This window comes from Chlamydotis macqueenii, chromosome Z (genome assembly GCF_036417535.1).
Source record: "Chlamydotis macqueenii isolate bChlMac1 chromosome Z, bChlMac1.mat, whole genome shotgun sequence".
Classification (NCBI taxonomy): Eukaryota; Metazoa; Chordata; class Aves; order Otidiformes; family Otididae; genus Chlamydotis; species Chlamydotis macqueenii.
The window spans coordinates 72,850,643-72,874,048 of record NC_141593.1 but is presented as its reverse complement, the minus strand read 5'-3'; the positions used below and the strand labels follow the sequence as shown (position 1 = coordinate 72,874,048).

The following is a 23,406-nucleotide window of genomic DNA, read 5'->3' as shown; positions in this document are numbered from 1 at the left end:
CTTTAAGCTTATTAATGCTTAAAAATTATTTGTCCTAACACCACAGACCTTTTTTTCTTTTAAGTCAGTTGAAACCTTAAATTATTACTTCGGGGACAGGGTGCAGCAAATTGTTTCCAGCATACAGGAGAAAACATAAAATCTACAGGGAATGTGCAAGAGACAGCTAGTTTCACAGTAAGAGAATGTGATAAATACGTGCTTCCTCTTCAAGTCCAGTCTTGGCTGATAGAGAAGGACACAGAGGATGCTCTTCTTTTAACATGTGTGCAATACTCCATCACTATTTAAATAGATTTTGTGAATTTTTAGGACAGAAACAATAAAGTCTACAAGCAGTACAGCATCATGGGAACTCTTGACACAGAGATCTGCATGAATGACTGCAGAAGGTAAACTTGACTTGACTGAGCCTTTATTTTCCCCTCTCTTCAATGTGAACATTGTTTCTTTGAAGTAACGTTAGCAAAAGCAATTCAAAGCTCAGCTATGTGTACACAGCACCATTATTTCTTTACAGCAACTTTTGCTATAATAAAAAAAATAATAAGACCTTTTACCTTGATACAGCGCTTTTCATCTTGAAAGCATTTTCACAAATACACTCTAGCTAATCTGAGAACCCCTTTAACGTATTTAAGGTTGATTATCATCATGATTATGACTTTACAGAAGCGACAGAGTTTAAGTTACTTAAACGCACAAAAGTATTTGATGTCAGAAAAGGGATTAAAATTCAAAGGTAACTATGTCCTAATTATCTGCCCACAACATTATAACATTAGACCCTCTTCTCCAAACCTTGGTTTGCTCTGCAGAGAATTATTTTCTTATACATAGACTGTTTTCTGTATTTAAAAAAAAATAACATATTAATTGCGCAATTAGAAGTGCTTCTTACACGAACAAGAATGTTTCAGTTCATTTGGCCAAGATTTCACAACTCTGTCAGGCATACGGCCAAAACTGTTTGACAGTTGTGGGGGACCTTTAATTGCCAGATCTTCCCATCAGTACTTCCAAGAAGGACAAGGTTTTCAGCTCTTTAGTACACAGGGACTTTCACCATGATTCTCTCAAGGCATTAAAAATGGCATTTTATATTTAAGTTCGAAGGGCCTTAATCTTGTGTATAAATTACTTACTTTCATCTAAAGGTTTGGAGTGGCGTAAAGTGTAAATGAGACTTAGTTCTTACACATTATTTTAACTTACGCCAAGGAAACACTGCCCATGAGACACAGCCACCTGAAATACTGAAAAATAAAAGCAAAGAGACTCCAAGTCATTGTGCATTTATTTTACTTTTGAACACGTAAAACGGAACTCCACTAAATGACTCATTTTTATGCATAGAAATGGATTTACATCCCATAATTTAGAATACGAATTACAACATGCCTCCTCTGGGAAAAAAAACAAAGCTATCATTTTATTTCAGGGTTTGCTGTAACGTCATAAATGGAACTGTGAAATGAAATTGCAACCTGCCTAGTACTCCTGTAACTGGTGCCTTTTAAATAGTGTATGTTCATCCTGAACATTCACATTCACGACGTTTTCCTGAATGTCATAGCAGTGGTTTTGGTGGAGTGGTGTTGATTACCTGCTTCCAGGTTCAAATGGCTGCTATAGACAGCTGACTACTCACAATGATAAATGCTGCATTAAGAATTTATAGATTATAGTTTACTGATGAACAGTCACTGAACTGGATTCCATGTCTGGATTCCATCTCAGTCCTATACCAGGATTTCCATTTCAAGCTATTCAAAACTGAGTTACCAAAAGCATATTGTCTACAGAAATGAAAGCACTTTAAAATGTTTCTTTCAGAAAGCACTATTTCTTACCTGTTACTGAACAGTTAAATAATTTTGAAGGCTTAAAGGCATGTATTACTTGACCTAGGTTATAAGCTAGTGTACGTAATGGGAATTTACTAGCTGTCGATATTGAAAACATGCAAAATTTCACATTGATACAGGTTTTCTTTACTAGTTAGCTGCCGAATTGAAATTAGTGTGGTATTAAATTTGAAAAGCTACTTTGTCTGTCTGCAAGAATACAGTATTTCAGCTCCTTTTTCTGATTTTGAATATAAGCTGTCCACCCATTGTCTGGAATGTGCCAAAACAGTGGCTCAGGCTAGACATCTTCGGAAACCTCATCTAATGAAGTTTCTTTTGAGCTTCCAGCTTCAAGTACCTATGTCATTAACAATTCACTATGAGCAGCCTTTTCTGCTTGCTGTTCTGTTCAAGTTTACTCTGGATATATAGAGAGCTTTAAATAGAGTAAAACTCATCCAAAACACACAGAGTACACAGAGTACATAAGCATGAAGCTGGAAAGCTGGTACCTCTCTGGACAGCTACAGTTCCCAAACTTCCATGGGAACAGCCTGTTCAGGAACAGCTAGGACAAGTTTTAAATAAAAGTAAGAAAGGACTCTTCTAAATTATGGTCCCCAAGAATTCAAATAATGAATACTTTCACACTACTTAAACAAAATGAGCTCTCATATTCAAAAAGAAGCAAAAAACAGAACCGGAAAAGCAAACGGATTGCAGATACTTGTGGTTAAATCTTAACACTACTGACACAGCTTTTTATAAGCAATTCAACAGAGGAAAATTGTAGTAGAATTAAACAGAAGGAATTGCCAAAAAAATTATTCAATAGAAGATTCTGTGCACTTAAAGTAGAACGCATACCTTCAACAGAAAGGCCAACCTAGAATGAGAAAAATAGGATAAATTTCAGTCTTAATATGGCATTATGGCTATACTGCACTGCACTGAAAAAGTTAACATGGAACCTCACCCTCATCCTTCCCTCTGCCTTTATTAAACTAAAATTTTCCAGAGTCCATTTCTCCTCAGTATAGTCTCACATTCTAAACTCCAGTAAAAAGTCTTCAGCCCCTGTGACAAACATCCCAGCTGTGTATGAAGATCTCAAACACACGCTAGAGACATGAGGGTAAAGTTTTTAAAGCTGCACAGAGAGCAAATTCCAGCAGCAACACAAGCTCAGCACCAGCTGCTACTGTCTTAGTTATCAGGAATATCCTTTCTCTGGTATACAGTAAGCTGCCTCCCAGATCTCAGCGCATTTCTCAGCGGCAATAAAATGTAGGACATACGTTCAGTGATGAATCTGAGTCTGCATTTACTAGCAGATACGTGACATTTTTTAACAGACAGGTAGCACTGAGTGGCACGTGAGAATGGCATGTCTGAATGCCCGAGGCCTGATAAAGTTGCTTTAAAGAAAACCTATGACAAACACTTTTAAAAATAATTCCTTCCAATTAACAAGACACTGGCTATATTTTTATAGCTCTACATTTGATATTTCTATCTATCTGTATTAATAAAATATAGAAATATATCAAAACTATTGATGGTTCTCAAAATGTAAGACCTTGTTATGGTAAAACGAACGTTCTGCTTAAATGTATGGACTTGTGGCAACAAGGAAAATACCACAAATAGGAAAACTGTAATTACTAACATATAGAGATGTATCACTTAACGCTATATTTAGCTTTGAGAGCTAAATACATGTAAATATATGTACTTTCTATGTATGCATACTTCAGAAAGAAAATAAAACTTTTTTTTTTTCCCAAACATGCACCAGTTTGCATATTGAAAAGACCACTCTTAATTTAAACCTTTAAACAAACTGTTTAATTGAAAACAAATATCTTCCACTTAGTTACAAATACTATAAATTAGGAATTTTCACATAGGTTAGAGCTGGAATTTTGTCTCATTTTGCAATTTCTAGCAATCCAGGACTAATCAGCATTTTTGCTTCATGTCACTGTTTTAAAGGATGCTCCAGGGACTTCACAGTGCTGTTTAGTTTCACCCTCTGTTGACAAACTGAGGAATTTTGGAGAGAAGTCAAATAAACCACAGTGTCTCCAGGAATATGGTAGGTGGTCCGGCTGAAATGTGGACCACCTGAAAATTAGTTTTTAGGGAGACTGAGCCAATGCTTACCATTTTTAGCACATGCTTACACATTTAAGTAGATAAATTATTTCTATTATACCATGACACTTGTGGAATACCGTGTTCTGGAACTGCAGTATAACTTAGACAAGTATTTATATACCACCAGTTGCAGCATGGCTTTGTGTATGTGCAGTCAGGGAAGACTCCTGCAGAGACACATGTAAAACTGCAGAGAAGCATTAAAAAGAAAGCAGAATGGGTACCCTACCTGTGATTCAAGAGGCATTTAAACACAGCAGCAATTCTGACTGACTTAATAAAGTACTTCCAAGACAAAAGCTTTTTAAAAAGTATTCAAACCTTCACTAAGGATACATTTCAAGGACGCAATAAGATTTCAGGGCTTAGAGAGCAGATGATGGCAATGTCTCAAAAGCAGGCTGGAGATGTTCTGATGAGGCCACTGGTGAAGTGTAGGAGCAGTGTATCAACAGAAATACTCAGAAATAATGGGATGGTAATATCCACTTCTGGAGAGGAGATATCCTGGGGGGGAAAAAAAAAAAAAAAAAAAGGAGGGGGTAAAAAAAGCAGTTATGTCATCTGCTGTGACACAAAATCACGACAAACCAGATTTTACTCCACGGAGCTGCTCAGCATCGTATGTTCCTCATCGTTTCCCGGAGAATTCCATCTGTGTGACCAGCACTAGGCAACACAGCCAGCACCGGTCTCACAGGCGGAGGCCGGTCCCTCAGGCCTGGGGAAGGGGCGCCCCTGTCTCTCCCACTCGGGCCTGCCGGGCCTGCCCCGCGTCTCCTGGGGCCGGAGGAGGGGGGCCCTCAGCGCAGGCTGCCGCTGCCACCTAGCGAAGACCGCGCGGCCCAGGCGGCGGCGGCGGCGGCGATCTCCCCCCGCTTCGCGATGCGAGGAGAGCGGGGAGGACCGGGGGGCGGGCCAGAACGCGGGGCAGCACCGCCCCGCCCCACCCCATCCCCGCCGACATGGCCGCCGCGGCCGTGAAGGTAAGCGCCGGTCTGCGTCGACACGGATCGCGGCGCAGGTTTTGGTGGTGGCGGCGGCAGCGGCCACGTCAGGCCACAGCCCTCCTGGCGATGCCTCTCGCCCGCCGTGCCCTTCACTCGTGGCTCCCTTCCCGCCCCCGCTTCGCCCCGCCCGGCGGCCCTCAGCAGTGCCACGCGGGAGCGGAGCCGGCATGGCGCCCGGCGCCCGGCCCGGTGCCGGCCCCCCCCCCGCCCATCCCCTCGGCCGCGGGGCGGGCAGCCCCCCACGGCGCTGCCCCACCGGCGGCCCCTGCCGGCCTCTCCCCGCTGGGGGCCCGCGCCGGCCTCGCCGCCTCTGCCGCGGCCTTCCGGGAAGAGACGCAGCTTTGTTTTATTTACTTGGTTGGTTTTTGGGGGTTTGTTTTTTTTTTTTTTTTTTTTTTTGGTTGACAGCCAGAGGCCCCTGCCTCTCAGAGTTTCCGAGCCGGCTCTGGTGTGTCGGATTTGGCAGTGAGAGGGACCGGGGCCGGCTCGGAACTGCTGCAGGCTGCCGTATCCCCAGGCTGCAGCAGAAGGGAGCGGATGCAAAAGTTTCGCCTAAGACTTTTGCGTCACGTTTTTGGTCTTTTTTTTTTTTTTTTTTTTTTTTAAATAGCTTCCGAAGGTGATGATGTGTGTCGGGGAGGAGCAGGCCCGTTAGGCTGAAACTCTGGGTTTGTGTTTTGACCAAAATATGAATTAGTTTTCTGAGGTGAAGTAACCCAGATGTTGTAGTGCATAGAAATCATTTATAAGCTGTTTTTATCTTCCAGAGACAGCAGGTTTATTTTCTTAACTGTGATTTGTGTGCAGCTTGGTGTTTATCTCCTTTTAAGTAAAAGTCTTTTTAATGCCATCCTCTTCCTCATTATCTCCAGAATAGGAGAGGAATACAGACGTATTCATTGGTTTTTAGTTCTCACAAAGACTCTTAGCTGGTCGTAACAGTGCTTAACATGTACTAGTGTTTAAGACCTTCGGATGGGCAAGCATAGACTGTTACTGCACTGATACCTCTATCTTGTGCTTGAAGGTATTTGAGGAATTTCACCAAACAGCGGGTGAAGAAAGGCATACACTTAAGTATGATCGTTATTTGGACTCCCATGGAGAAATGCTTTTGATTTTGTAGTTACTGGTGTGGTAACTTCTTGTTAGGTTTCACTTTTGTTGCTCTTCATCACAATGTTTGAGATGGGCTATACCGCAGTAAAATAGCTCATGTTTCAATCCATTGCAGTGCCCTTTTACTTTAGATTTAATTGCAGATAACCTTAGCTACAGCCTCCATTAATTTTTACAGGTTCTTCATGTCCCTTTACACGATGCGAAGTCTGGAATAGACCATAAAGTCTTGAGTCTTTCCATTCTTGAGGTCACTCCTGGATGTGACTGTCTCTGCCTTTTGAGGAAAGGTGAGGCTTTTCCCCCTGGGTCAAGTCCTCTCTGCCGTTCCTTGCCTTCAGTGCCTGGGCTGCTGGGTGGAAAAAGACCTCAGCTCTCTTGGCAGGGTTATCTCCCCACTGAGCCTAGAGCAGCTGCGTTCCTTCTGATAATTCACTAGAAGGTCTGTAAAGCAGGATTTAATATAGAATCAGATGTCTGCGTCTTCAGCCCCCAGACACAGCTGATATTCCTGGAGATTACATAAACTGGAGGAAAAATAATTCTCTTGCAGAGAAGTAAAATTAATTTTAGGGCTGGAGCTGCTAGCTCCAAGTTTGCACAAGCATGTATTGATGCCACCGCAGCAGCTGTAGAGAGCCCAAGAGCAAATCTGAAAGCAACCTCACCAGGCCTATGCTGCCGTGAACAGACCAAGCTTTGTGCTGCCACAGATCAGGTACGCTGCTTTCTAGAACAGCAACCGTCTGTTATAGCGCTGGATCTCTGGTTCATAAAAACCTTAAAGCATTGCAGTTCCAAAATAACCTTTATGTCGTGTTGCTGTAGCTGGTATCTCCAGCTACATTGCACTGTCTTCCTTGGTCCCAACAGCTTTCACTTTGCCAGATACAAAAATTCATATTTTATTAATTTTTATGAATTCATAAAAATTTCATATTTTATGAATTTTTATTTTATGAATTGAATGCTTATTCAGATAAGCATTCCCTTTTGAATATTCTCAGTCTTAAAGATATAGGGCACTAATAAAACAAGCATTATACCAAACTAAAACTAGTTAAGTTACTGAAGGAACCTTTTTTTTTCTGGATTAAAAAAAAAAAAAGTCATCATTTTAATCCTGGCTTCTGTTAACGTAGTAATCTTTTGTGTTTACTGAACACGTGCATAAGCAATGTGAAAGGTGGTCTTTCTTTTGTTGATTTTTACTTTTATGATTGCTCATGTTGCGCACTTCTTACACAATTTTTAAGGCAAAGAATTGCTCATCCTTAAATTTATGTAGTTTTCAGGATTTTCATGAGCAATCTAACAATCTGAACATTTGAGATAAATAAGCAACGTGAGGAACATGGGAACAGAACCATCAATACTACTGCAAACAATTATTTAGGTTATCCGTAACGCTTGAGTGTATTCAGGGTTGGAGTTTGTGGATTTTTGGTAGTATTTTCATTTGCACTACTCGTTGTGCTCCACAGGGGGGCAGCAAAAGGAAATAGGAGATCCGTTAAAACTACAGCATATCAGTGTTTACACCGCCTGGTGTGGAAAGCTTTCTCAGAGAAGTATTTGATGCGTAACACAGAGCCTCTGCTTGTTGAAACAAAGTGCTTAATATAGTGGTTGAACAAGTGAGGTCCCTATGAATGTTAAGAAAAAGCTAGAATAAGAGACAGTTGCGTGTGTGTTGTGGAAGGGAGATGTATGTTGAAGTCTGGAGGTTTTACTTGAGAAATTTTCTGTCTTTAAAATAATAAAAAATGGTAGAACCATGCAGTAATAAGTCATGCCAGAATGGTTCAATTTTTTTTTTCTTTTTCCATTATAAGCAACTCAGCTGTTACATGAATTCTTCAACTTAAAAGGAAGAAAAACTTTGCCAAACTGGTCGCATAGGAAGAAAAAAAGAAAAAAGCATTTTCTCTGTGTGTGATAAATGGTGACATTATTTTAAAATACCATTACTAAGCTTGAAGTTGTGAAGAGCCTGACATTACCTTTTCCATCCAAAGAGCTAGAAATGTTCTGAACTCCAGAGAAAACTTGACTTGATTGAAAATGGACTTGTCCCTAGAAAGGCAAAAACAATATACTTTCCAATGATGAACTAGAAACATGAAAATTGACATGTATTTTTCTTTTGCTGGAGTATGAAAACACAGGCGAGTTTAGTGTCAATGAGAATACTTCAAATTACCTTTTTTTTTTCTTTCCCCTTTTTTACAAAAGAACTAGAACAGATGAACAATGAGCAAGAACAAGAAATCAGTGATTACTAAAGCATGACAGATAGGTGGTAATTGTGAGTCACTTCATGCTTCTTCACTACAAGTTGTATCAAAACACAACGTAGGACTTTTAGCCTGATTTCCTAAGGAAATAAAATACATATTTTTAAGTGGCACTTTGCTTTTCCCTGTCTTTTTCCTTTCCATTATGCTTTGACTGTTAGTCAATTTCATAAAAATGTGTGGGAAAAGTATTTGAAAATACTTCATTAAAAAAGTAGGAGGAGCAAGAATCTGTTAAGTTTCAGCTTAGGGAAAGGTTGTGAGTTGAATAAAACCTGATACTCGTGTGCCTACACAGGAGACAATTAGTGACTCAGCTGCAGGCAAGTTGGAATGAGCATTTGCACCTTCTTAGGTACCAGGAGACCTAACTGTACATATGTGAAGAAATGCAGCAGTGCTTACAGCAGGTGAAATTGTCAGCAGATTCTTTTCTTATCACTTGTGAAGATGCTATTGAGCTGTCCCCCTTTTTCAGAAGCTGTACAGAGACTACTTACAGAAATGGCGAAGTTCTTAGATCTTGGCAAGTCAACACAGAAGCCTTCTAATTTTTTAATGAAAGATTGTCATTATTTTGTATGTATAATGCTATATAGTAATGCCTGGTGTTCAGTGCAGCAGTTATGTATAGGACTGTTTTTTCCCATGTAAACAAGAAGCCTTTGTTATAATATGCTTTATACAGGTATTTCTCACTCATTAGAGACATTCCCAAATAACACCCTTCATTTCTGTACTGGGAATAAATTATGAATTGGCACATGTCTGTTCATTTTTCATAGCTTTTCTAATTTGGTATCTTTAAAGAGGAGAATCTCATAGTGTCAGAAATTGGCAAGTTAAATACAGTTGTTTAAAAACAATAATTTGAGATTTCCTTTCTGGGAAACTGTGCTGGGCATATTTTGTTTCATTGATCTGTAGTCTAGCCCCATCTCAAGGAGAAAATAGAATTTTTTTTTAGCTGCCTAGTTAGTTTTTCAGACATGCTGTTAAGTGGAGTGTAATCTCAAGAAGACTAATATGTACTTTTCTTTGTAAGATCGGAATTATTGGTGGAACTGGCCTGGATGATCCAGATATCTTAGAAGGAAGAACAGAAAAATATGTTGATACTCCTTATGGCAAGGTCTGTATAACCTATGCTTTTTTTTTATTACTGATACTTTTTGCTGTTTTTAAAGATGTTTGTATGCTTTAAGAGTTTTGAGACTGTTAAATGAATGCATAAAGGAGGTAGTGTCACGTGACTCTTTCCTTTTAGTTGCTATGTATTATGCGATCCTTAGTTTGCAGAACTAACGTGTTACAAAGATGATGTGCGAAGGAGACTGTGCCTCTTCTTGTTTGTAGATTGGGTGAATTTACAAACTCAAACCTGAATTTGCAGTCAAGAGGGATAAACCCTCTCTTTCAAATTTGTACTGTTGTGTGACCTGTAGTATATGTCAGATCACATCAGAAACCTTTCTGAATTACAGAAAACTGTCCTTTGAGGTTTGTGGGCCACCATTTTCCCTGTAACCACTGAATTATGCTTTACATACCAGTGGTCTCCTTACAGTCATGCCTGTAACTGCCTCATTTGAAACTAATTTGAAAATGAAGCTCTGAAACAGCTTTTGTGACACAGGTATTCTTGACCAACTCACCACTCGCATTGCTTCAGCCCTTCACCTCAGCAAAAGGGAGTGGAAGCTAGGGGTGTAAGGTGGAAGTAAGAGTGTAGAGAGCAAGCTGAGTTTGTGTGAGCACCATTCAAGAACGGGAGAGAGATAAAGATTAAGGTAGGAGAAAGCGTAATTGGAAAAATGGATTTGACTTTTCCATCATCCTTCAAAATCTGTTAACAATCTGCAAGAGAATGAAGGGAACTTGCCTCCATTTTCTGTACCCAAACAGTAGATAGCGTTTGTTTTAGTGTTACTGAGAAAAGTAGGAGTAGCTGCAGGACGGCTTCTGCACAAGGGAATGGACAAAGCTTCCTCAATCCTGCACCTTTGGTGCTTTTAAAATTTCTTCTAGGAAGCAGCTTAGCTACTGTCTTTTTTTTTTTCTGTATTCTTCACAGAATGCAACATGAACAGGGGAAAATACATCTTGGTTGCCTGTTGTGGTTTGTGAGAAACCTTGATCAATGGACCTGCTGTGTCTGAGCTTGTGTATTACGCATTTAGCAATGGCTGCAATGGCTCAGCTTAAAGAAAAAGCTTGTGAATACTCTGTCTCTGTGTAAGGGAGGACACTGGGTGTATAACTTGGATATCATGGTAGGAGCTGAACTGGGACTGTTAAGCTGACCTGAGTGTAAAACTGCAACTTCTTGGGGCCCTGTATTTATGAAAGGGAGCACAGCCAGTGACCTTTTGTCCCAGTTCGGATTTTTCTGCCGTAAAGATGCTTTTTCGTGGAGCTATGACATCAATGAAGAGAGAACCTGTCTAAAATTTTAAGAAGTAAAAAGCTTAATCTAAATAAACTGTTCAGAACTTTGTGGTCTTTTAGGTGCTGAGAGAATTAGAGGTGCAACATCAAGCCTATTTAGTTCGAGCAAAACTAGGAAGAATGAACATGACTGTCTGAATGCCAAAAGGAAAATGCAAGGCATAGTTTAAAAATGTGTGTCCATTTAATTCTTTCCTGTAAAAATGTGAAGCATACAATTCTAATTTCCTTTAGTTTTGGTTTTTAATTCTTAAGTTTGTTGGCAAGGACATAGCCAAAGACTTTTAGCTGAAAACCTTTCTGGTGGTGATGTTCCTTGGCACCTTGGACATTTTACAATAGCAAAACAGGCATTTCTTTTATGCTGTTACTTTACTTTTAAAAGCAGAATAATAGCTTACATTTTGTTCATATAGAGTCCCTGAATTGTCTTCTGTTTTGGCCTTCTCGAATCGTAAGAATCATTTAATAACAAAGCTTACTTTGTTAGGGAATGTCGGGTTATTTTTTTCAGGTGAAAGATGGAAAAGTTTAAAGGAAACCAGTATGAGAATTTTTGCAATTCTCTATACTGGCATTGATCCTCCCATAATATTTCAAGTTACATTAGTAATACTAGTGAAAATGTTGAAAAATTTTAGGTTTCTTTAAAAATAAATATGCTTAAAACTGTTAATATTCCAGCGTTCTTTTCTGCCTTTTCCACTTCCGCCATTTTCGTTGCATCAAAAATTTCTATGGAACGGTATCCTATGGAAGATGCCCTAAAACCTTTCAGCATTCGATCTCCATATATGAAAAATATTGTTCTTTTATAGGATAAGAAAATTTCTTGCAACAGTGTTTATCTTCATCATTGAATTTTGAAGCTACTAATAAAACTTTGTAGTGAATATACTGTCGGTTAAATTATTTTACTTTCTGGTTGACAGAACTTGGTTCTCAATCACCTTTCCCCAGATCAGCAAAATATCCTCGTTTTCTAGAAAATTATTTTAGGGTTAACTGCCCAGGGTTCTTTGCTTCCTTTTCTGTTTTGCAACACTGAGTAATACATATCTGACTTGGATTTTGTGTAAGGGGGAAGTAGTTAAATATGTGTATGAATTATTAATGTTTGAGAACTTTTTATTTGGCCTTTTATTAAATCTTGCTGTAAAAATACTGTATTAGAGCTTTAAATTCAGATTGTTCCATTGGAAGGTTTTATTATTTTATCAGCATTTCAAAGCTCCTGACCACAGCTGAGGTAATAGTAGCGAGGTACAGCACTGGAAAGAACTCGTGGGAGAAGGAGCAGAACGGAAGCATACCCTCGCTGGGTTACATGGTTAACACATAGCTTGAAATTTCTGTATCTTTCACTTCCTTGTAACTTTACACACGCTGATTGCACTTTGTTTCTTCCCTTTGAATGACCGATGATGCAGTATCTGCAAATTCTGTTCTTAAACTGTCATTTCGTAGCACATTCTTTGTTTCCAATCTTATTCACTGACATCTTTCTACCACTCGTGCAAGAAAGGTATTCAGGCAGTCACTTGGAAGATGGCCTGAATGTGTTCTGTGAAAATCTGTGTGAAAATGACAAGCGGTCCTGTTACACAGCCGTGTTGAAGCCCTTTGAAGTGACTAGCATGACAGCAGGTAGAAAAGGAAACCCTGACTGCTGCAATATCAAATAGCAGTTAATTTGTGCCTTTCTACCCTAAATAGTTTGGAAATTCATATCACTTGCAATAAACTGAAATGTGTCACTTGTAAAGCAAAGAGTCCAGTCTTCAACTTGTTGATCTTTACTTTTCATTTTGATAGGAGGCAAGGAATTTTGACTGAAGTCCTTTTTAGTTTTTAAAGAGTATTTTTGTATTCTGCTATGAGCTAAGTTGCATGCTTATTCACACAGTAAATGTGTACTCTCTAAATACAACAAAACAAACCCAAAAAACAAAACCCCAAATGCTAGTTATTGTGAACCTTCATTGTTATGGAATGTTGCGACATCAAAATGCCTTGGCAACTAGACAGCAAGGCTAAATTTTCACACACCCTGTGTGAAATTTCACTCTTTAAAGCCATGTCTGGCTCAGAAGAGTATACATAAAGAAAAGTAAATAGATTAAATGTTTAAATGTCAGTAGGTTAATATTAAATGGAGACATTTAAAAAGAAGTCAGAATACAATGCAGTTCTAAAAAAAATTTTCTGGAACATTCCCTGTATTTAAAAAAAAAAAAAAGCGGTAAATCTGTGTTTGTCAGAACTTAAACCTAGATGATTGAGTAAATTACAGTGCTTTGAAGAGATTTCACATTAAAAATGACCAAAAAGAGCTGTGCAATGGGGAGAAGAAAATGGTGTTTTTGTTAAAAATTAGTATCTCTAAAATGAAACTATGTGGGACTCGCATATTACTGTATTCTAGATCTCTGCAAATTTTCAAGTGTGTGATAGAAGTAACAGCTGTAAAACTACATTATAGTTGAAATCTTGCAGCTAGCATTAAAATACAAATAAAATTATATCAAGTAACAGGCAACAGAACATTTCTAAATGCAAGTGTGTATGTCCTTCCAGACACTTGCAAACTGTGATTGGTTAATAAATCGTAATTTTGTTAATAGCCATTTCAGCTTTAAATCCCAGGGCATAGAAGGAAAAACTGGGACAACGTGGCTTCCAGCTTATTTGTGGTTTCTTCTTCACTGCAGTAAAAAGAGTGAAATGTGTGCCGTTCTGAACGGGGCAAGAGAAGCAGCACATCCAGCTGTACTGCTGTTCAGTATAAATGTATCTAATTAAACAGAGGCATTACATTTTTTAACAAAAGGGAAGCTAGGAGCGTTGTGTACCTCCGATTCCTGATGCATGTAGCCCAGGAGCAGAACACAGCCCACAGAGCAGTTGATTCCATGTAGTGGTGGTTGATGACTTGGAGGCTGCCCCGCATGGGCAGGATGACCATCTCCAAGACAGGGCACGTGTCCCAGCAGGGCAGCTAAAACCAAAATACTCTAGCTTCCTGGTTGGTTGGTTGGTGAGCCAGGAGGAATGCATGTTCTTGTTTTGTAGCTGTGAGTGGAGAGCACGTGCTGTCTCCTGGTCCCTGGGCTGACCGAATACAACACTGCTTCTGCCACTGGTGTACCAAAGTTCTCTGTTGTATCACAGTTCACTTCCCAAAAGCGGGACTCACAGCAGCAGGGAAGAGAGTGTTTATCAGGAAGCTGAAGAGGAGTGAAGACTGGGTTGGAGGAGTATAGAACTCCTCGCACCCTTAGTGTGAGCTAGGGAGCCATAGTAGAAAGGGGATAGAGAAGGAGAATGGAGAGTGCTATGGAAAGGGTCAGATTAAACATGATTTCTGTTGGGAAGGCTTTTAGTAGGGATTGGTGACTGTTGCAAAAAGCAACCAAAGTTTACAGGAGAGAATGAGACGTGCTAACCAATTTAAAGGCAACATGTACACTATTTTTTTTCATGTTTGTGTAGCACTGTTTGAAATAGTGTTCTGAAGTATTACAGTTTTAAACCCTAAAGTAAGGACTTGCAATATTCATGTTAGAATGAACACAGAAAAAATGTGTAATCCTTCGGGTGTCAAGTTTGGTATTCCTGTTCCAGACTGTTTTACTAGTGAATCTACAATATCTAATTACAGACCTGAGCTGAAGAGAATGTGAGAGTACGCTGGTAACCAGTATTTCTTTTTATAACTATCCTGCTTATTTTTAAGTAGCAGTTATGGTTTCTAATGTGATAGTCAGGCTATAACTCATTCTTATTTGCTTGTTTTGCAGCCATCGGATGCTTTGATATTGGGAAAGATAAAAAATGTGGACTGTGTGCTGTTGGCAAGGTAAATGAGCATTTTAAGGGGTTTTATATTATGTGTCTTAGTCTTCTCAAAAGTTTTTTCTTTTTACATTAGGTGAACTGAATTTTTACTCCTCACTTCATGTTATCCTGTGTGGTTGCTAGCGAAGTCCAGCAGAAGTCAGGGTTTTTTCCTGACCAAATTTGATGCTGCAGGGACTGAGAGTATTAAAAACACCATCTAGATTAGGAAAGAGGAATCCAGTGGTGGGTGCTGCCCTAATAAGAACAGCAACCTTGCAAGGCTGCCTGATAACCTCAGTAATCCTCTGCTCCCTGTGTTTGCAAATTTCCTGGGTGAAACTGGAAAATTGCCTTTCTGCTATATCTCTAATGCCCTTGTGGACTTTTACAAATAATTATCTTTGGTTATTGAGTCCTCTGGCTGTTACCTTCATTACTTGGGAGGCTGCATCCCCTGTAGTTCTCCCTCCCTGGGTCATTTTTATTCAGACATCTCTTACTATCCTCAGAAGGGACTCTGGAAGCAGGATCTGCAGAAGAGTGCGTGGAAATTTCACACTCATTTAACTGTAGATGTCTAGGACCAATGTGCTACTACGTTAAACCTAAGAATGCTAAGACAGTTACCAGCTTCTGGATAGTATGGGCAGAGCCAGGTGCTGGTAACAGGGTTCATCAGCAGTCCCAGACTAATCAAGGTGATGAAGCAAGGCCAGCATCCATCCAGGGAGTCCAGACAGGAGTGGCAGATGTGGCCAGAGACAGGATTGGAGACAAGGCTGCAGCACATGTCCAAAGTCTGTCCAGAAAATAAGTCTGGAGACAAACTACAGCATGGCCTGAAGACCATCCAGGAGACAGGGCTGTGGACAGGCATGCCTATGACATAGCTGGGGCTAGGAGTGAAGGCTGGGGCCTGAACTTGGAGGTGGGAGCAACTAGGCTCTCGGGCACCATGTGTTTGGGTGGAGGCCCAGGTTGAAGCTGACCAGGGCAGTTATGACTCAGTGATGCACTCAGGACCTCGATTCTTTTCACACCAGTGTTTTTCTGCTGCTGCTACCACCATTAACTGTTACCATCTCTGCAACTACACTTCTGTCTGTGGTTTTACTTTTCTTACGCTGCATCGACTTTGCTAATGTATTTTATTAAACCTGGACATCATTTTTCTCATTTTCTCAAATGAAATACTAAGCGTTGTATCAAAGTCGTCCTTGGGCTACAGTTGGCTGAATAACTCGGCTGTAGTTTACATCCCCACTGGGATTTATGGCTATTCACATACGACCCTCGTGAGTTTACTTTGGGGTCTAAGGTACCTACAACTTCACTTTGTGTTTTGGGAAAAATAACAAAGTTGCTCATGGATGGTAGATTAAAAAAAAAAAAAAGTCATATATATTCTGGAAGAGGATTGTGACAACAACTGCAGCATTAAACAATAAATCTGCATGCTTAGTAGCTTATCAGAAATGGTAATGACAACATGGGAATCCTGCCTGGCAGTGCTTGGTCGTGTTGTGTGCAACTCCCTGTTCCCAGTTGATCGAGCTGTTAAGACCTTTTGGTCTCTGTGAAAGAATCAGTTGGGAAATTAAGTTCCTCCTGTCCTGTTACATGGTCGAAAATAATTTTGAAATGTGTTTAATCATTATGTGAGCGGTGTACCTCTCTAGCAATGACAGAGATAACACGAAAACTTGTGCTTATAAGACTGTCTTGGTGAAAAAATATACTGCAACAGTACAAAGTCATTCTTCTAATTTATGAAAGCTGTCAGATCATTTTAAGAGCAGAAAAATGGTATGTTTCTATTGTTTTCTTTGGGAAGGTGACAGATTAAAACAGCGTGTTCTTTCAGTTTTTAATTTCCTGTGATGTGCCACTCTTTTCTGGGTGGGAGAATACAAACAGCACTTCTGAGCGGAAAATTTGTAGAGGTGTGTATATAAATCTTACAAATTTGTTGTAGTGTATGGAAGAGTTAATTTGCTACACCTGTGTTTTCAGAATCTGTGGAACTGACTTAGAAAATTTAGAGAAAAATGCTTTTTGTATTCTTAAAGCTACTAAGGTGTGTTTAAATTGTATTTTCAATATCCTTTTCATTAGTCTTGAACTTAAAATTTTATATTTAAAAAGAAAATGATACCACTGCTTCTTAAGTCTAATAGTGAGAGAACCTTAATACAGTTAGGAAAACAAGCTACACTGGAAGTAGCTGAAATTATCAGTTCCACTTCCAATGTTGTTAGGGAAATTACATTTCCTGGAATTCTCTTTATTTTACACTCTTGCACTTGTATCTTTGCAGACATGGAAGGCATCATACAATTATGCCATCGAATGTCAATTACCGTGCCAATATCTGGGCATTAAAAGAAGAAAATTGTTCGCATGTTTTAGTGACTACTGCCTGTGGTTCATTACGAGAGGAAATACAACCTGGTGATCTTGTCATAATTGACCAGTTCATTGACAGGTGAGGAACATTTGTTTTAAATTGTGTTCTTAAGTTTTGAGGTAGAAAAATGGGGACAAGTGGAGTTAAACCATATAATAACATGTTAATGTTAAATTAAGTTTTTGTGGAATTAGGTGATAGCCTCAGTTCTTACAGCAAAAAAAAAAAAGTAAGATTAATACAAGAAGATGTGATAGGAAACAGGAATGAGATCACAAGAAGTTCAGCTCTAACAGACACAGAAGAAATACTAGACTTTGAAGAATGGTCTTAAGTGGATTAAAGCATAGCTCCTTGGGAAGAGTCTTCTGAAGAGATCAAATGTCCTATGCTCAGATGCAGGGGAGGAACATGGATAAAATCACAGGCTGTTCTAAATTTTAAGAAGACTCTGAAATGAGATGGAGAGGTGCAAGAAAGCATACAGAAGCCAGGTAAGAAGATATATGCAGTAATAATGAGGCTCTACAGAAGAGAGATCAAATGGAACACAGTAGGAAGAGAGGAGCTTGTTTTAAAACAAGGCTAGATGCTAACGTTTTTTATTTGCTAAGAATCATAAGGAAGTAAATTTTTTCCAAAGTCTATGTACTCCAGTCAGTCCTCCCCTCCTTGATCATGTGATATTTAGAAAAATTCAATCAAACAAGGCGGGAGAAAAAAGCTACATTTAAAGGTCACCCACTACACTAATTATTTTTAAAATATAGTTGCACATTTTAAGAGGTACATTTATTAGTAGTACTTACAGGTATACTATATCTGAAGGTCTTATTTGGGTATTCCACCCAATTTTAAGTGGTTTCTTTGTACTTCTGTCGGGCTGCTGGCCATATTTCATTGCCAAATGAACATATATACCTAGGTTTGTTCTCTGCGGTGCAGTGCTATTCAGATTTTGATTTACTGAAATTTGTGTGTGTGTGTGTAACTGAAATGCTTTTTCTTGTCAGAGGGTACATTTTAAGCACAGCGTATCTAAATGACTAAGTACCCTGCAGGAGCAAGCCTCATATAACCTGCTTCCTGTTACACTAGACTTGATTTATGGGTGGAGAGCAACTGTTTTGCTGACAATAGTCTTTTTTTCCTTTTTTTTCAAGTCTAAAAGTATTTAAGCTGATCACTTTGTTTATACAGATTAAATCATAATGATCCTTATTCTGCCAGTAGTACTTGGAAATGAGTAATTTTAGTATCGATATTGATTTATGTAGAAAAGAGATTAATTAGACATACTTGGGTACACAAGTTTGGATGATTACCAGTAAAGCACCAGTTATTTTGACAGCATTATCATCTAGCAGACTTCTGGGTAGGTGAGGGGAGCCTAACTGTGCTAAGTTGTGAATTGCATGCGTGGTAAGAAATAGCCTCTGGCCCTGAGAGCCTGCAGTTTTAAACAAGAAACAGTTGGAATCGATGCAGAGTTGTTATCTGCTACGGATGAGGGGTGGAAGTATGGGGGAACTAGCTCTTGCAGAGGTCAGGCAGAAAGACATTAACAGAGCCAGGAAGTGAACCCAGATGAGAAATCTGAGCCCATCCTTCATCCAAAATGTCATTATCAAAATTAATGATTCATTTTGAAGCTACCTAATCTCTTCTCACAGCTTCAAATTTCCTAGCACTTGCCAGTCTGCATCATAACTTCTGAGATAAAAAGGAAATAATCAGCTTGGTTAAGTTTGGGTTTTAACAACGTGTCCTTTTCAAGAATAATTAAAAAAAAAAAAGATTCTAGAATAAATCAAGATATTTATCAGATGTGAAGATGAGTGAAAGGACAGGGATCATTTACATTGCAGCAGAGAAGGCAAATAGTATAATATCTTGGGCTGCACTAGTAGGAGTGTTGCCGGTGCATCAAGGGAGGTGATCCTTCTTCCCCTCTACTCAGCACTGGTGAGGCCACACCTGGAATACTGTCTAGTGCTGCGCTCCCCAGTGCAAGAGGGACATGGACATACTGGAGAGAGTTCAGCAAAGGATCATAAAGATGCTGAAGGAACTGGAGCACCTCTCTTATGAGGACAGGCTGAGAGAGCTGGGACTGTTCAGCCTGGAGAAGAGAGGACTCAAAGGAGATCTCATCAATGTATATAAGTACCTGGACGGAAGCTGCAAAAAGGACGGAGCCAGGCTCTTTCCAGTGGTGCCCAGGGACAGGACAAGAGACAGTGGGCACAAACCGAAACACAGGAGCTCCCTCTGAACACCAGGAAACACTTGTTCACTGTGAGGGTGACCAAGCACTGGCACAGCTTGGCCAGAGACCTGGTGGAATCTCCCTGCTTGGAGATATTCAAAAGCCACTGGGACATAGTCCTGGGCAACCAAAAAGTTCCAGGTGGCCCTGTTTGAGCAGAGGAGTTTGACCAGATGGCCTCCAGAGGTCCCTTCTAACTTCAACTATTCTGTGATTCTGTGATCAGTGTCTTCATTTAGAGTTTATTCAGAAGGTAACCAGTAGTAATGGCATAGCCCATATATGAGCAGTGTTTCAGTCGAGCAAGTAAGTTTTCATTTCAATATAGAAGAGTGGGAACTTGTGGGAACTTTTTTTCATGGCTTCAGAAAACCAAGAAGCTTCTTGGAAAAGCATGTTGCAGTGCGGAAAACAATATGTAATCTGAATTTAAAAATCGTTATTGGCTTGCCCTTTAATTCAGAAAACTGGCAAGTCTGTTTCATTTGACAATTTGATTTCTGTGATAAGTCTTTTTCCTATATTATCTTTGCCTCTGCTGGTTCTTTGGACGTAGGGTCTGCATTTTAACCTTTCACAGAGGTGTATCATCTGTAAAAGTGATTGCATGATGTATCATAAATCATTATGAAAACAACGCTGCTGACAGGAGGATATTTTAATGGGACAAAATAAATTAATCGTGAAAAGATGCCAATTTTCTGGAATACCTTCTAATGAAAGATCAGGGTCCTGCGAACAAACTGTATCAGCAATCTTGGAAAGAAGGTATTGATTAAAGCTGCAAAAACAGTAGGTTATTTTTTCTTGAAAGGTACCCTGGCTTCTATGTAGTGATTAACCCATGCCAGGCACTACGTGGGAAAGAGGCTTTGGTCTAGGTGGGAAGGATTTACTCAGTCTGACATTAAAATCAATGCCTTCGAAGTGTTCGGGTACCTTTCGGTATATGGGCTCTAGTTCTCAATAGGGATCACATCGTTATCTTCCTTCCAGGTATGAGGCAAGAAGAAGGAATAGTGAACGGCAGAAGCGCTGGGTTAAGTAGAAAGCTGTAGGCAGCAATTGCAGTTTGCTTCACTTCAGCTTGGACATTGTGGCATTAACGACAGAATCTCAGGATATGAAGTTGTGTAGGACTTCTGCCTAGTTTAGGACGTAGGTTTAACTTATTGTGGGGAACAATTAATAGATGAGATTAGAACTATATAGCATTTCTGAACTTTTGAGAGCTTAATTCTGCAGATCATTAGCACTCCTAGTAAGTGTTTGATTTTGTATATAAAGTCTCTGCTTTCTTCACACTTGTCTATTAGTGTATATATTTAAACAATAAAAGATACATGTCATTAAATAAGTACCAAAATATTTACATGGTATTCTCCCTACTTCCAAATCTAAAAGTAACCACAGGTACTATTAGGGGCTACATTAGTTGTTCTCCTCTTTGAAACAAGTGCCTAAAAAAAAATCTGGAATAATTTTTTTTAATGCATTTGTCTCCTGTTAATTTATTACAGTGCTGTTAGTCATCTGGCTAGATAGGACTTAAAAGGGGCTTTTTAATACTTTCTGTTTAGTTTGTGCTGATGTTTGCTAGGAAAAGAAGAGCAAGAAAGTAACTACTTAAGTTTAAATGACTCAGTCAGGAAGATGCAGAAAATAGCTTCATAAAATAAATCCTGTAACAGCTGCCAACTTTATTGTTTGAATTCTTTGTGTCACATGCATGACTACATTTATTATAGTATTGTAACACTGTAAATTTTTTTGTTGGAGAATTTTCTTTCAGTGTTAGAGGCAGAGCAAGCTGAGACTGCTTTTCACACAGCAGATACCAGTGTGAATTTTTATTTTGTTCTTTAGCACTACTGGAAGAAAGGGGAGGGTGATGATGCGAGAGATAGAGGACCGTTTGTCACAGATGGAAATGATTGGTTTGTTCACTTAGTTGAGTTGGATTATGCTTCCTAGCATCAGTTGTAGTCAGCATTACCAGAAAATATTGTGTTACTGTGATAAAATGAAGGAGCAAGAGCCACCCTACTGTCTGATTAAAAGTGTAGTTCTTGTTGCAGGGTGGGGAATGCAAACTCTGGGGACACCTTCAAAATTGAGGTACGTGCAAAAGCAGTAAGGGCAAGGCAGGCATGGCAAAACTATGCAGCAGTGCGAAAGTTTGCTTGTGCTATGAGTACTACTGTCTCCTTGAGCTTGATACACAAGCAGTTATGCGTAAAAACATACATGTCCCTTTTCTCCTGTGCTGCCATCCACTGTTTGGCGGAGAGGCAGCATGGGGTTCTGGTAGGGGTCCTCTTTAGAGTCCTACGGAGGTCAGATGGCCAGCAGGAGCTATGCAGCCCTGGCTCTTAGCTGCTTGCCTGTAGTTATTAGTCCAGTGCTTTCAGGTGCTGCTTCTGATCTCCCCTCCGGAAGCATCTTTGTACTTTCCCTTTATGCTATGTCTGATCCTCCTGGATTGTGCGCTTCTACTACGGGTAGTGTGGCTAGTTTCCAGGCAGGCACTTGGTGACTTCTTCCTGTTTTGATGTAAACAATCAGGCAGTTGTAGAACATCCAGCGGAGAGTAAGGCAGGGAGAGCATCTGTGATTCTGTGATCTTCATTCTCTTTACGAGGGATACAGAGAAATGGTATTGCAGCGGTGAAAATTATGTGCTGCTGCTCTGTACCCTGCAGGCAGGCAAGTGTGGCAGATCAGGATGGACAACTTCTGACTTAAGTAGAAGGAGGAGAGGCTAAAATGTCTGGCATGGGCATTCTTCTGTGCCAGCTGCTAGCTCATAGATAGCAAGAATCAGAGGTTGGTTCAGATCTGCCTTTATTCTTACCCTAAGCCTAGCAGCTTAAGGACACATCAGCTGGCCCTGTATAGAATAGCTGTGGCCTTTGCAAGGTTGCAGCCTTCCATGCAGAAGAGAAATTGTTGCACTCGGAGTGCAAACGTGTGGTCCATTTCTCAGTGTAGTCGTTAGTCTTACCATTGTTACTTAATCCCATACAGTTTGTATGTATGGCGCTGAACATAGTGGGATTTATTAGACCATGTAATGATGTGCCCGTTCTCTCCAAATAGAGTATCTGAAAGTCAGAGATTAATATTTGTACATATGTGGTCTTTCCTCAGGGCTTTTCTGAGTGAAAGGGCCTGAAATACTATAATGCAGGAAATGGATTATGACTTTTCCCATTTCCTCCAATTCTAAATAACTCATTAGCAGATGCTGAAAAAAAGTGTGAAAAATCAGATAAATTCTATTTGCAGCTCTTCAGTATCCTGTAAAGGAAAAATTGATATTAGTGTTTCAGCCGATTTTAACAGCTGAATCCCATTTTGCATATGTTTTTAATTTGCTGATCTCTTTTCTTATTTTATAGTCTCATCCTTAAGACTGTTCTGTTGTTTGGTTTTTTTTTTCCCCCAAATCTACTCTAACATGTAACTTGTATTAAAAGCCTTCTTTTGAATATTTGGTGGTGACTTGTGTGGGGATCTGTTATGAGCAGTATTACCTGCAGAAATTTTGTGTTTCAACTGTGGATTGAATTTGGCTGTTCCCTTACTTTTCTTCTGTAAAGTACTGGTCTGGTTTTGTTTGGTGAGGGGGGGCCTAAGGTGGCAGCTTCTGTAGGAAACTGCTAGAAGTCGCTCCCCTTTGTTCAGTGGACTCGGCTGGGCCTAGGGTGGACCCGCTGCTGGCCAGGGCCGAGCCAGTTGGTAGCAGAATGTCCTGTGATAACATATTTAAGAAGGGGAAAACAGGAAAAAAAAAAAAAAAAAAAAAAAGAAGACGTGAAGCAACTGAGTGGGGGCAGAGAGGGGGAGGCGTGAGCCTTGTGGGCCTTGCAGGCCTCAACCTCTGGCCTCCTGCCAGGCAGCCAACTGGGCCCAGCCCAGCTGCAAGAAGTGGAGAGGAGATGAAAAGTGAATGAGATGTAAAAAGGATCCTGAGAGGCGTCTGCCAGCCTGTTGTGAGGAACGG

The 23,406-nt window shown here is 39.9% G+C and overlaps 1 protein-coding gene across 1 annotated transcript in view; it reads left to right on the top strand.

Annotated features, from left to right (window-relative positions):
• The first annotated feature begins 4,927 nt into the window (after window positions 1-4,927).
• MTAP (methylthioadenosine phosphorylase) overlaps window positions 4,928-23,406 on the top strand; it is a 32,721-nt gene continuing 14,242 nt past the window's right edge. The window contains exons 1-4 of the mRNA XM_086771239.1: window positions 4,928-4,996; window positions 9,482-9,568; window positions 14,685-14,743; window positions 17,042-17,209. Coding sequence (XP_086627365.1) covers window positions 4,976-4,996; window positions 9,482-9,568; window positions 14,685-14,743; window positions 17,042-17,209 — 335 coding nt within the window. The 5' untranslated portion in view covers window positions 4,928-4,975. The remainder of the gene's footprint in view (window positions 4,997-9,481; window positions 9,569-14,684; window positions 14,744-17,041; window positions 17,210-23,406) is intronic.